The 15,338-nt window shown below is 41.8% G+C and overlaps 1 protein-coding gene across 2 annotated transcripts in view; it reads left to right on the top strand.

The window, feature by feature from the left end:
* The window catches only part of GTF2E1 (general transcription factor IIE subunit 1), a 52,379-nt gene that overhangs the window by 27,302 nt on the left and 9,739 nt on the right, over positions 1-15,338 (top strand). For both annotated transcript variants that reach the window (XM_052666170.1, XM_052666159.1), the window contains exon 3: positions 13,281-13,482. In XM_052666170.1, coding sequence (XP_052522130.1) covers positions 13,281-13,482 — 202 coding nt within the window. The remainder of the gene's footprint in view (positions 1-13,280; positions 13,483-15,338) is intronic.

The raw sequence follows: 15,338 nt of genomic DNA, 5'->3' as shown, positions 1-15,338 counted from the left end.
TAACCATGTAACATGTAACCACCAAGGCTAGCAATATTCCAGGGCTCCTTATCCTCAGTCTGTCTTAATATCCTAACCTGCATTTTCTTACAGGAATTGAAGAACAGTTTGTCAACATTTTTGTTGCTAAAGCATACGAAATATCCTAAACTTGCTTTTCACGACCTTCATAAAACTGAACAAGTCTGTCTTTGCCATTCTTTTTTTTCCTAATGAAGCATATGTGTTAAATTGTCATTTTGTTCCTTTGGAATCATTACAGTATCTGAAGCTGCAGTCTTTTTATCACCACAGGTGGTCATAGGGCAGAATGGAGCAATGTAACATACCACTGTCTCATGCTTTGCATGACATAGTTATTAATATACACAGCAACTAGATTTTCTTTTACTGTTTGCAGCACCACACACTTGATTCCTGTTCATTTTGTCCTTCATTTTAAGCCTGAGATTTTTGCAGCGTGTTGCCTTGACAGTTACCCTTTCTGCTCACTCTCCTTTTTAAAACCTAAGGACAGTACTTTCTACCTGTCTCTACTGAATTTTATAACGTGGATTGCAGACATTTCTTCATTTGGTTTAGCAACACTGCCTCTCTAGCATGTGTACCCCCCTCTGCCCTTGTTTTGTTCTCAGAATTTATTTGCCAGTCACTAGAAAACATTAGCTTTCACAAGGACCTGGGCAGACCTTCGGTAGGGCTATCTCCACTGAAACTGACTATTAATACTTACTTGTTGAGAATAGTTTTTAGTGTGCATCTTTCTTATTATCAATTCATTTTCATTATTTTTGCCTGGCTCATCTCAGAGCTGGCCCTAGTTTGAGCCAGAGGGTGGACTAGAGACCTGCTGAGATCCCTTCATCCTGAGCCACTCTATGATCCCAGTCTTTCTCACATCCCTCTTAGCTTTTCTTTTTGCCCTTTGTGATCGTCACTGGAATTTTGACAGTTCTTGCTCATATCACAGGGAGTGCTTTCAGCAGTTCCTCATTTTCTGTGTGGTAGTGCTGACACTACATCAAAAATATATAGCTCATTTTACCAACTGCACAAAACCCTAGACTCCACCTGATTTGTTTTTAAGTCTGTGTGACAACATGACATCAGTTTCCAAATGTGTTGTCTCCCTGTGGTTTGCTGGTGGCATCAGCACTTCTCAGCAGTGACACAGCTCCAGTGAGACTGTGATTGTCACCTCCTGGGCTGCACTGCTGTACTTGAAAGTAGGTGTGAAGGCAGCGAGCTGTCCTGCAGTCTCAAAACAACTTACTGCCTTACAGCTTCACAGGTTTCATCTTGCATTCTGCACAGGCCTCAATAAATGCAAGAATCTGTATGCTCGTCATACATATACATCATCCCTCCCTGCTACTGCTGCCACTGTGGACTGTTCATCAAACCTAAGAAGCAACTGAAGACCGGTGGGGCTTTTTGGGCTGTGGACTGGAGGGGATCAGGCATTGCCTGCCCCTGGGGAGAAGCAGCAGTTTTTCCTTCCTCTAATCCTGCCTTTACCAACGTGGTTTCCATTCATCACGGCGCTCAGTGGCACAGGGCAGGATGCTCCCCCCCGCTCCCATGTCGCCACTTCATAGCACATCACTTCCAGGGGAAGTGGCACCGGAGGGGGTGATGGCTGCTTGGAAATGTATCTGTGAGCAGATGGCGAGGCAGATTATTGTTCATCCTAGGGCGATGATGATGATGATGATGTGCCAGCTAGCTGCTGGTTGTCCATCAGAATTAATCAGGAGATTCTGTGGCACTTGATCAGCAAAGCCACTGCTCCCTCCTAGGAAAAAGGAAGGAATAAGAGAGAAGCAGCTCTGTAAAGCCAGTTATCAGAGATGAACATATTTCCAAAGACAGGAGAAGCTTCAAGTGGAGAGGAGGCTATTTAAGAAAAACAGGAACGTTTTTAGTGTTTTGTTTTTAGTATGTTCTCGTGCTCTTTTATGTTTCTGCTCTACGCCGAGCTCCTAAAAAGCAACGGTAAATTTGATTGCTTTCTTCTTGCCTTTATCTCACTGGAATTGTAGAACACCTGAAATAAAAATGCATAGAGGTTTATAAAACCTTTATGAATACTGGCTGCATGTATAGCATGAAACATTACTCATGGATGTGCCTGGTTTGGGTTTTCGCTCTGTGTCAGAAGAAAGGACTTGAGACTTACTGTGCTGGAAACACTTCACAAACATGAATTCCTTGTATACTCACAATAAAAACTAGGCAAAAGCTGAGTCAACCCTCTGAGCTGAAAGACAGTATCAGAGGTACAATTCAGAAGTTTCCACGCTTTGCTGATTTGAAGGGTAGTTTACCCTTCAAAGTGGTGTGTTTCTTTTTTTTTGTTTTTTCTTTTTACTGTTTGACTGAACTGGTTAGCGAAGTGCTGAAACAGTTAGCAGATGTGGATTATGTTTAATCAAAGTAAGAAATAAAATAGGAATTCCATTTTTGGGTATTGTTTCTGTAATGGAAGACAACAGTAAATTGAGATTGCTTAGATAAGCTGTCAGTCTATCTTACTAACTCATAAAATTTGTTAAACTTTTTACTCAGCTTCTGTTGTCCAGTCATGGCACAATCCTTTCAATGTACAAGAACTCTGACCTCCAAGGATATGTTTTGCTGGAGTGTGATTTATGAAGAACTTATGTCTCTGGAGGTGTTTCAGGTGGTACATTAAATACTTTATTACCTAGAGCTGTTGGACATGTACCATCTACCTTAGTATTGTGTTTTCAACAGGCATGCATTGTGAGATGTAGAAGGTGGGATGGAATTGATTTTCTTAACCACTTCTCTTTCCCTTTACGCTTTCTTTCTAAATGATGGCATAGTTTTAGGCCATTAAAAAGGTACTTCCTGTGTCAAATAATCTGAGGTCTCTGTCTGCTCTGTGACAGCAAACAGAAAGCAAGGCAAAGGCAATTTAAGCTTTTTTGGCTCTTGTTTTACAGGTGGTCAAATTTGAGACATTGGCCATAAGAGGAAATTTACTTGAAACAGAAATGAGATAGAATGATATCAAGAGAGGTAGTCCCTCTGGACTCTCAGGATTTGCAGATGTCAGGGAGGCTTTTTATTGCTTTGTCTGGCATTACTTTAAGCTTCATCAGTATGTCTCCTTAACAGCTCCATGAGTGATATGGCAGATGACCAGCAGGTTATTCGAGACAGCAGTAATCTTTAGGTTAGAAAAATTTATAAAACACTCCTGATGCCAATAAGTCCTTTTTCCTTGCTTATGTTACAGATGATGAGAGTTGAAAATAAATTACTGACTTGTTTCTGGTTAGATATAGGTCAGGCTGAACTGGTAAATCAGTCTTGCAGGCTTTGTTTCTGATAAATTCTAACTCTATCTTTGCAGGACGATTCTTGGTATTTTGCATCTCTAGCACCTTTTTTTCTCCTAGTTGTCTTTTAATAACAGATGCAATCTCAGCAATTAGTGTATTTCTGTGTCTCTGCCCTTCCAAATGTTTTTTTCTTTTCTTTCTTTTTTAAGTTATTCTTGGTGTGCAGGTTGCTGGAGTGAGACAGGCTTAGAGAAAGATACATAGTCAGGGATGCTCTATAACTCCTAAATATTTTGCTGCTGATAAGAAGACTGTTACACATCTTATGCAATGAGAAATTTCCTGTTTTTTTTCGTGAGCATTACATGCTTTTACCATGAAACCTGTGATAAGAGATTGCAGTGCAGTAGGGAAGAATTGCAGAAATGCCAATTTTTAACGTGTGCATTTGCCACTTACTGCTATCACACTGGACTATCACTTTAGTTCTTTTCATTTACATAGGGCCATGTGGTTCTCACTGCATGAGTTAGAAGAAAAAGGGATGGGTCAGGTAGGAGAGTTTCCCTGTGGTGCTTTCAGTGCTGTTCCCTGTTACTGCGATGACATAGCAAGTGAAAGGCAGGCAGGCACTGAGTGCACCACCTTTGGAGGCAGCTTTCCATCTCATTGCTTTGGACTTCCCTTTCCACCTTTCTGCTGGTTCGGGCAGTGGCTCTGAGCACAGGGTTTTGTGCAGCAGGTAGGGTCCTGCTCAGCTATAATCCTTTTCTGGCCACTGGGTGCAGATTTGGGTGTTGTGTTAGTCATGGCCAGTTTTTGCAAGGAATGGGGAAAAGATGGTAAAAAGAATAAAGGAAAAAGCACACTTTCTCCATTAAGGGATTTTTTAAAAGACATTTCACTAAGAAGAAAAAAGAACTTGACAGGCATGGCTGCATGGAAGAGTAGTTAAAGGAACAAAGAAGATTACATTGATACTACAGTTTTCTTGATTGCAAGTCACAAATGAGGTTTCACGTGATAAAATGTAACAGATTAATAATACTTTGGAATGCAGCAGAGCCAATAGGGCGTTCAGGCAAAGTGTGTCTGTACATGTCAGAAGGGAATTGGTCAACTTTTGTACAACTGAGGATACAAGGCAGTTGATGAGAAAATGCTAATCTGCATCCTTTTTATTGCCAACAAAATGTGAATCCCCAAAAGTCAATTGGAGAGCAATACCTGTTCTTATTACATGCTATTGTATAGCTTGGCAGTGCTGGGGCACCCTTCAAAAACTGCAGGCTGGGAGCACGGTCTGTTGCACCAGTAAACAGCAGATTTGGTGAGTGCTGTCTGTTCCAGACCTTCAGAGAGGAAGGTAGGAGGACAGTGTCTGCTGTGATGATATGCTGCCTTTGTTCTGAAGTAACCAGCATCTGAAAAACCCGCTTTGTTCCATGTCAAGGGCTTCCAGAGCCTCTCAAAAAACAAAGGGAAAGCAGTCTGAAGAGCAGCTTGTCCTCTCTGCTGGCCCATCTTGCAATGCCATTGAATAGCGCTAGAAAGAACACGGCGTTGCTTCCTCCTCCTCGCTGTTGCCAGCTGCTGCCATCAGGCTCCCAAGGCCTGCTTCTGCTTGAGGCCCTAGCATGGAAACCCACGCTTCTGGCAATGGCTTCTTGGCCTTTCAAACACTGCCTTGGGAGGAGGTTTTAAGCACTCCCTTCTTGGTCTTTGTTATTGAAGAGATTCCTGATGGGTATGTGAGCAGATTTGCATGAAATAAAAAGCCTCAGATTCCCTTGTGTAACCTTCTTTTTAACTGGAGTTTATTCTAATGAGAAGAAAATGACATTTTAGATTTTTTTTATTAACCTCCATTGTTCTCCATTGGTGGCCATAGTAGCCTTGCGGATTGGAAACTCAGACAGTAGGGAATGTTCCTTGGTAAACTCTGAAGGGAATGTGAAAGTAAAGGTTTTCAGGTGTTGGCATTTCTGAGCCATCTTCTATTGAGAAAGATGTCTGTTTTGATGACAAGTAGCATAGCAGGTGTGTCAGAGCTGTAAATCCCTGTTCTTGGGGAATCTCCTGTATGTTTCTAAAGGGATTTGGGAGTTACAGTAAACACAGAGGAACAGATCTCTCAGAAAATCAGAAGTTGTTTGTTAAGCTGTTGTGGTTTAACAAACTGATCTCAGGCATGGGAAGTATTTCATGTTTACTTGAAATAGAGGAGTAGGAGTGTGGGTGGGTCTTAAATGGATCTCAGTACGTTCCTCTTCTTTGATTTCCCTGTCCCTAAGTGCTTGGGATTTTCAAGGATGAGAAATGCTGTCCTTACGTATTCTAAGGTGTTGCCAAGGGTGTCTTATCTCAGCAGTTCCTATTTTTGTTAACAGCAGGGTTCGTTTTGTGCCAAGGAAGTCCAGAACAAGTGCTGGACACTATTTTTGGCCATCTGTACTAACACTGTAGCAGCACCATTTTTCTAAGTTATTCCTGTGATAATGTGACTGCCTGAGTAAAACTCACTCTGCAGCTGAACAGAGACCTTCTGTTTTCAGGACTGGCAGTTCCTCAGTTTTTATACGTTTACACACTGCTCTCAGTTTTATGCATTTACACACTGAACATATGCACCAACTAAGTGCAGTTTTATTCTGACTGCAGTCAGACACTAGTTAATGGCAATTACAAAATAGATTTATTTCACCGTTTGCTAATAGTGCTGTGTTAGAGAGTATGCCTGTATCTCTTTTTCAAGTAGCCATTTTCTTATATTTTAAACAAATCGTTTTGATTGTTCTTTGAATGTTGGAGAATTGCAGTTTTGAGCCCTCTTGAGCATGTTTCTGGCAGTATTACCTCATCTAATTCAGAAATAGTGCTGCTGCGTAAGTGCCCTTAAATGCTGTGTCTGCCACATCTATATTATAATAATAGAAGCTTTGAAAAGAAACTGATTGACATTAACCCCAAATGAAATGTTTACTCTCTGTTTAATACCTGGTGGGCAATTCAGTGCTCTGAATCTATATCAAAAAAGAAAAATGTTTAAGAAATATTATTCAGGCTCAAAATCAGGAACTCAAAAAGTCAGAGCTGTACCGTGGCATGCATATATTACGAAATGTTGTTGATTGTATGATTAAATACTGGATTTTGCCCTCAATGAATTCACAAAATCAACCTTTTTGGAGGCTGCTTTAGTGTGTTTTACAGCAGAAGTATATAAGACTGCTTCCCAAACCTGTTGTACCTGTGGGTTAGACAGCGAATGCAGCCCTGAGGAGCTAGATCTCATGTTCCTGCCTCTGCTGTGGGTTCTTGTATCATGTTGAGCAGACCAGTGAAAAAGCATTTGCAGCTGAACGATCCTTGCTCATCACCTACTTTACAGAAAGCTGCCTTGAAATCTTATGGTCTGATGCTGGGAAGTATTGATCTCATAAATGTTTCAGTGGCAGAGCTGGATGTTTTGTTCCAGAATTTGGGCTCCCTAAACAGTGACTTTTCCTACATGTGGTCCAGTGTTTGTACCCTGAGGAGCTCTAAAAACAGCGTGTGCTCTGATCTTACCAGGGTGCCCAGACGGGACTAAAGTAAAACCGTACACTTTCTGTTACGTTTCAAGACAGAGTACTGCAGTCAGCCTTGGGCTCTGGCATGTCCTCAAGAGCCTGAGATCCAGTGGGCCATGAAACCTCTCTTAGAAAGATGAGATGTGGCACTGCGTTTTATGTAACACACTGTGCTCTGTAATTGGCTTTTTTTAATGCATTTATAGAAACACTGAGTTACTTGCAGGGAGAATAATATTGCTGTGGTGTTCAGGAGACAGGTTTATTTGGTGGGTTTTTCTGTCCTTTGCCTTAAGCAGAAGTCAAATATGAATGCAGATGGGCCTATGTGTCTCCACTATGGGGAGAAAAGAGATGGGGAGAAAGAAGGCTAGGTGGTACAGTTGGCAGGAAATTCATCTTTCCTGGGGACAGACGTGTTTCCCTCTCAGGCACACTGAGTTGCTTTCTCACTGAGATGCTAGGGATGGATTCATGAAGGCTGAGTAGTCCCTTTAGCTGGAAGAGTCACTAAAGATCAGCACATCCTGAAGTCTAATCTGCATTATCATTAATCCAGTCAACCGCCAACTGTTTTAACAATTAGCTCTGTTACTAGCTTTGATCATTAAAGTCATTAAATCTCTCTTTGCCTCAGTTTAACCCCCTCAGGTTCCTGTTGCTAGTAAGTGACTGTCCTTATAAGCTAACATGGAGTGTGTTGTGGTAAATAATGATCCAGGTCTGTGTAGCCACTCGACCTACTATTCCTGTCAGTAATGATTCAGGGGAGAAGTGCCTTTAGGTGCTGTCCTAAATAGTCCTCTAAATCCTGAAAATCAGTGAGAAACAAAAGGAACTTAATTATAATTTGTACTGACAGCTCTGCCTATTACTTAGACTGCAGAGTATTTCCATTAAATTAGTTTGGATTGTTTATGGAGGGAAGATACAAGAATTGCTGTTTTTCTTTCCTTTTTTAAAATATATGTTCTGTGCAAAACTTGTCAAATGCTTACTTTATGCTGAGCTCTTCCATTCTATGCATCCACCTAAGTTTAAACTGCTTAGGAAAAGCTCATCAAAATCAGTTTGGCTTTTTTGAAGAATGGGCTGAGAAAGCGAAATAAGAGATGGGGAAAGGTAGCTTCCTTTGTCTGTGTTGTAATGTTCTAAATGGCAAGTTCTGCTATGAAGAGATCTTTTGTCTCTAGCTTGTCTGGCATCTTTCTGGATCCCTGTTGGTAGGAACCTAGGAACTCCTGTCTTTTCCTAGTCCATTAATAGTCTCTTTTTCACATCAAATGAAGCACTTGGAGTTAGAAAGTGCTGAAATTCATGTTCCTTGTGCATCCTGTGACATTTTCTCTTCCACAGATTTTTTTATTTTCCATACTGTGAAAGATGAGCTGTGTGCATGTAATGGACTTTATGTCTGTTTTACTGCAGAAGAACTAAAAACTTGTGAAAGTCAGGGAAATAGTGCGAGAAAATGGCAGCAGCAGTCACAGGAATGTGATCTGATGATCCTCCAGACCAGCTATGTTTCTGTGTTGTTTCAGACTGGTCGTTCTTATGTAAACTTCTCTAAGGCTGTCTGGAACTGTTTTGCCTAGTCAGTTGTGATGCCCAGTTCTAGAGCCTAGATGATGATGGATTAAATAATTGCATGCTTATTGCCCAAACAAGATTCAGAGAAGCAAGTTTCAGTATCTAAAGGGGAGCTACAGGAAGGAAGGGGGCAGACTCTTTAGCAGGGTCTGTGGTGATAAAACAAGGAGAAATGGCTTCAAGCTCAGAGAGGGTAGATTTAGGTTGGATATAAGGAAAAAATCTTTTACAGTGAGGGTGGTGAGGCGCTGAAACAGGTTACCTAGTGTTGTGATTGACAGCCCTGCCTTGAGACTTTAGAGGTGAGGCTGGATGAGGCCCTGGAGTTGGACTAGAGGGCACTCAGAGGTTCCATCCAACTCTAAGTGTTCTTTGTTTCTATGAGTCTATGATCTCTTAGGTATCTCAAACCAAGCACTGCTCCAGTCAGCAGACAGTGCTGAAATTCTGCTACCTGTGCCTTTGATCACCCCCCATGTAGTGGTAATAATGCTAAAAGAAGGTCATAGCAGACTTTGAAATAAATTACCTTAATGTTTTGTGCTTGTTGTCAAGAATAAACAGTTGGGTGAGATGAATGCTGGAGTAATAAAAATGTGTTGAATGACCACAGCTTGGAGTACAGCATGATGCACCTAACATCTTTTGTAACCATCTGTGAACATGGATCTCATCAACTGGAAACTGCAAAGGCAGAAGAAAGGTCTGGGAGCGTTGCTAGAGCTTGTGATAATTGAAACAGCTCCTCCATGATCTTAAAAGGTCTCAGTGGCCATTGAAGAAGAACTAATGCCATTGGGATTTTGGGATATCTCATCTGGAGAGTTACATATACTTCAGCTTTTTCTGTATAGCAGAAGGATGAGAGCAAACTGGAGAGTGTGTTATGAGACAGATAGCATGCCAAAGGGATGGGTGGCCAATTTTATTAGGGGGAGATGAATGCATGGCTTATTTAGAACTTGCAAAATGAAGGTGGAGGGAATTAGTAGGACAGCAGTTTGTAAATATATCTGAAGGATTAGCAACCAGATGGAAGCTAACTGAGGTGAGGGGCATTTTTTGGCACAACAGTACATAGGTTTGAAATGAATGGGAGTAAACTGAAGTTGTAAGTATCAGAATAGTGTGAGTTTGAGGCAGCATCCCAAAGAGCAGAGTGGAAGAAAAACCCCTTTGGCTGGATATGAGCTTGATCCTTCTAGGTACTGGAATAGGCTGCCTTGGGAGGCTGTGGGTGCCTTATCCGTGGAGGTGTTCCTGAGTCCCTGCCTGTAGCAGGAGGCTGGAACTGGATGGGCTTTAAGGTCTCTTCCAACCCAAACAATTCAGTGTTTGTATAGAAGGCCTTGGGCAGATTCATTTCAGTTAAATGTGTAAATATGTGATGAACCAAGCTAACATAATGGAAGCAGTGTTAACTCTGATGTCTCCTATCTGTGCTAGCTCCTCTTGCACCATCGCTGCGTTTTTGCACACAGTAGAATTACAGCAGATATAGCACACATGCTTTGGGCATTGTGCGTGTAATGCATGTGGGAGGTTGACCTTTTCCTTCTCTCAAGTGAAATGAAGTCATTGGGAATGGTCTGTAAATATGCTGGCCCTATACTTCAGGGCTTGAGCTGCTTTAATCGCAGTGTGCTTCAGGGAGCCAGATGACCAGCGTATCTGTCCTTGAGAATGTGGGAGCAGATGAGATCTTTCACGTGGCTGGTTTTTAACATGCTTTTATGTGTGTACCTGAACAGGATATATGTGCTCTCTGTTGGTATTTCCAAGATGCAAGAAAGCTCCAGGTTATCTACATGCCCTGCCTCGTGCAATGTCTTTGAATGGAAAGCCATCAGTTCTGGCTATACTGAAGGAAGAAATATGTCATCAGAGTGGGAACGTTGCCATTCTCAAGCTTTGGATGGCCTTCACTTCACGTTTGTCGTATGCAATACATGTTCGTAAGGAGCATGTGTCACTGCTGATGTGATGTGCCATGTCATAAAAGCTCTGCTGACATTTTGTGACCTCTTAATGTCTAACAGAAGAGGTTTGCAAGATATAAATGCCATCTGCCATGGGAAACCAACTTCTCAGTTCTCTAATCACATACGCCTCTTCTGAAATGCTACATCACCACAAAAAAAATCAGCATATTAATGGAGGAAGCCTGTCATTTCACTCATTCTCAGATTCTTTACATAATTCATCTATTAATTTTATTTTCTGCTTATGACAAACCCTGAAGGGTGGAAGTTGCAGAAAAACCATGATAGCTTCAGGAGTTCCGTTTCATTAGATCTCTACTTATTGTCTGATTCTTTGGTGCTGTGAATTGGAACCATTTTCCCTATGATTTTTATCTCTTGCATATACTCGCTCATGGGATTCACAGATGGACATGTTTTCACAGCACGAGCTGTCTCAGGAACGTGCAACAGGACCTTGTGGCTGAAGTTAGGGAGTAGGTTGTAAAAAGTAGAGAGTTTTCCTCGTCTTTGTTCACTTAGACTGTTATGGCAACTGAGATGTGCTCGTTATTTTAAACTCATTTAACTTGTGCCAGTTTTTCACACTGATAGCCTCAGATGTGGGATAAGGAGACCAAACTTTGGCTTCAATCGTTGCCGGGCTGATATCTTGTATAGTTGTTCTGCTTTTGAAATTTTGAAAGCAGTGACAATTTTTGTAGGATGAAAAAGTAAGCAGTGTTTTGTGCTTTGATAGGAGAAGAGAACATTTTATCCACCTACCCTTTACATTGCTTACTGCTGGTGTCAGGTGTTAAAGCTTTTACATGTAGGTAGGACAAACTTTATAAGCTTTTGCAGGAAGTTTAAACATGTTACAGGCCCCATATACAGCACAATTCACAATTGGGTTAATTTACAATGAGCAATACATATTTTAGACAGTGCTAAGGTACAGAACTGCATTTCTGCAGACTGGTGAAAGGGTACTGATTCTGCTTCCTGTCCTGAAGTGTTTTTATGTGTTTTCCAAGAGCTGCAGAAGCACGGTCTAGCCCTCACAGCCAAATGGGCCTGTTTTAATCACTTTGCTACAGGTGGGGAGGGAGATATGCTGAAAAATTAGGTGATAAGACCAACAAATCTGTGAATGCAGAAACACAAGGTGCCAGAAGTCCTGGTTTGCACACTTATCTTATCATGCTCCAGTACCATGGGCCAGCCCCCTCCATCCAACTGTGTTTGTACTTACCGTCAATGATATAGCAGGCTCCAATACTGATCCTGACACTTACTTCTGGACATAAACACAGCCAGAGGAGAGCCATGAAGATGATCAGAAGGCTGCAGCAACTCTCCTATGAAGAAAGGCTGAGAGTGTTCAGCTTGTTTAGCTTGGAGGAGAAGGCTCCAGGGAGACCTCATTGTGGCCTTCCAGTACTTGAAGGGAGCTTACAAGCAGGACGGGGCCAATTTTTTATATGAATGTGGTAGTGACAGGACAAGGAGGAATAGCTTTAAACTAAGGGAAAGGAGATTTAAGTTAGACATTAGGAAGGAATTCTTTACTCAGAGGGCGGTGAGGCACTGGCACAGGCTATTTATACAAGCCATGGATGCCCCATCCCTGGAGCTGTTCAGGGCCAGGTTGGATGGGACTCTGGGCAGTCTGGTCTGATGGGTGACAACCCTGATTGTGGTAGCAGGGTTGGAATTGGATGGGCTTTAAGACTCCCTTCCAACCTAAGCCATTCTATGATTTTATGATTTCCCTGATACAACTTATCCTCAGGCTTCCTGTTAGTGAAAAAGAGACTTTTTTCTTTCGTTATTAGGATACTGAGAGATGATCCTATATATTTTTAGGTGCCACGGAAAGGGTAAGAAATCCCAAAGTCTCAGAGTATGCTGGCATATGTAAGTAAGTTTTGGGGAGGCAACAGGATTTGCTATTGTACAGAGTTTCAAGGCTAAGTCATTGTGCTGCACTGCTGCCCTCATAGCGAGCCATATGGCACAGTCCTACTGTGCAAGTACTTCCCTAAGGTTCCTGCTCACAGATGGAGCAACGGAACCAAAAGGCCTGCTGTGCAGGAGTTCAGTCAGGTTTTGTAACTGCATTGCCAGGCAACCATTTCAGTCGCCTTTCTGTTTGACCTGTTTTTCTAACTCCTGGTGAGCTCTGTGAAACAAGCTTATTAGTTGATTTCATACAATTGTTAGTTTACCATTCTTAATTTCAAGAAGTGAATGTGATCAAAATTAACTTTTGCTACTCTGCCGTAATGACTGGTCTGCTTGCCGTGGCCCTACAGCAGGAGGAGGTGCCATCCTTTTGCATGAATTTCACTGTGACGATGGTTGTGCTAACAGTTACTGCAGAGCAGTTTGGGCAGCATCAAGCTGCACACCACTTCATTGTGAAACCGAATCGTTCCAGGGGCCTGGGAGGTAGCAATTCCAACACCTGGAACAGATGATATTTGAGTTCCTAGCAGTATAATATGGAGCTTTTTATCACAGTTTAGTCGTAGATATCATTTAAAATGTCTAGCAAGAAAGAGTGTGTGGGATTAGGGAGTGTCTCAGTAGTGGTGCTGTAACACATCTAGGCATTTCAGAGCAAGAAACTGTACCCCAAGCTGGGTTTCACTGGGTGACATCAGGGTGCTGGCTTTGTTTTCTGCTTAAATAATAACCAGGTACATCCTTTGTGGAAAGGGATTGTCAGAGTGAGAAGAGCTATTTAGCATCAAGCCAAGTAAACACTGAGGCATTGCTGTTGAAAATGCTGCTGGCCTCGTTGCTTTTCTTCTGATATTTAGCAACTTTCTTTGTTTTAGGAACTTTCCGCTGTACTTTCTGTGAGACTGAAGTGGAAGAGGATGAGTCGGTGATGCCAAAAAAGGATGCAAGGACACTCGTGGCAAGATTTAATGAGCAGATCGAGCCCATCTATAAGCTACTTCGTGAGACAGAAGATATCAACTTAGCCTATGAAGTCCTTGAACCAGAGCCCACTGAGATTCCTGCCTTGAAGCAGAGGTGGGAACAGACCCTGTCTTCTTTCACCATACTGCTTTCTCATAGTGTGTTCATCTGCTCCGTGAGGCTTTCCCAAGCCTTGTGCATTAGGCACCCACATGTTCAGTACCAATGGTGCAAGCCACTGACAAATTCCATGAGGAATGTACAGTTTATAAGGAGATGACTCATCCACTTACCCACAACCACTTTTTTTTACTAAACAAGGCAGATTACTATTCTTCTAATCAGTCTTCTGCATGCAGTTTTCTGTGGGGTGGGGTGCATGGATCACCTATGGCTAGGATGTATTCCACATTATAGTCAGAAAATCAGGATGGGGAGCAACTGTTTACAAAGGTGGATAGTGATAGGACAAGGGGGAATGGTTTCAAACTGAGACAGGGGAGTTTAGGTTAGATATTAGGAGGAAGTTTTTCACACAGAGGTGGTGACACACTGAACAGGTTGCCCAAGGAGGCTGTGGATGCCCCATCCCTGGAGGCATTCAAGGCCAGGCTGGATGTGGCTCTGGGCAGCCTGGTCTGCTGGTTGGCGACCCTGCACACTTAGCAGAGGGGTTGAAACTAGATGAGCATTGTGGCCCTTTTCAACCCAGGCCATTCTTTGATTCTATGATCTTTAAAACATTCCTGCCCTTGGGAAATGATACTTTCTTTCAGAACTTTTGTAGTTGTACAAAAATTGATGATGTTTATAATAACATAATAATGCAGAAAGATGTGGGGAGCTGTCAGTTTTGTCAGCTATGGTGAAATGTGATGTGCTTCTCTCTGTTTAAAAAAATCATCAATTAAACGCCCAAGAAAAAAAATCTGTAGCACAGGGGGAAGCATTCCCACAGTGCCTTGGGATGCTTGACTTCAGTTAATGGGAGAACAAGGAAGAGACTCTTTTCTTTACTTTCAAGCTAACCTTGCGAGAGAATGTTCATCATATATTAATGCTAGACAGTTTCTAATTAGTATAATAAAAATTACTTGTCTATTCATAGCCTTTTTCTAGCCAAGGATATAGCTAATTTTGCTCATCGTTCTGATAGAAAAACAGAAGCGATATACGGAGGGGAGAAGATTTTTCCAAGGTCACCCAACGTTTCTTTGTTGATATGGGGAGTCTCTGAAGCCTTTGTTCCCAAGCTGAATCACTAAATTTTGCTTTAAAAACTATGTTCTATAGTTTGTGTATTAAAACTGGGATAACACCACCAAAAAAAGAGTCATTTCTCAGTCTTCTCCATGGCCACCCTGTTTCGGTGCACAGGAGATCAGCACAGCAGAAGCCTGGTACAGTCCCGTGATTAAATAGGAGCACCCACTTACTTGACTCTTAAATACTTAAAATACACTGTAAATGTTTAATTACTCTGAGCAAGGAATGATAAGATAAATAAGCATTTTAAAACCCTTTCTTGAGCACAACTTACTTCAGCACATATGATGATTTAATTATTTATTAACTCTCATTAATTCAAGGCAGATAATTGCATGAAAGTACTGCTGTGAGATTTTTTTTTTAAAGTGCCAAATGTTGGGTTATTTATTACGGCTATTTTATGGAGTCTTGAATTTTTGAAATCATTGACAAAACTGACTTTTGATGATTTTGAAACTGACAGAAAAGGTCACAAAGTGCCCACATCTTCTCTCTGCACAGGCACAGGTGGTGAAGATGGTAGCTCTAACCAACTGCACCAACAGCATGCAGTTGTCATTCACCTGCCATGTAATCTGTACATGGCACCTGTACTCTGTCTGTACTTTCCCCAGGAGTCATTAATTTTTTTAATCTTGGCAGAGTGTGAATTAGCCATGTAGTTTACAAAATATACATGCTTTATCTGAGCCATTCTGCTT

This window comes from Tympanuchus pallidicinctus, unplaced genomic scaffold (genome assembly GCF_026119805.1).
Source record: "Tympanuchus pallidicinctus isolate F22 unplaced genomic scaffold, pur_lepc_1.0 scaffold10, whole genome shotgun sequence".
Classification (NCBI taxonomy): domain Eukaryota; kingdom Metazoa; phylum Chordata; class Aves; order Galliformes; family Phasianidae; genus Tympanuchus; species Tympanuchus pallidicinctus.
The sequence above is the reverse complement of the archived record's forward strand: the minus strand, read 5'-3'. Positions and strand labels throughout refer to the sequence as shown.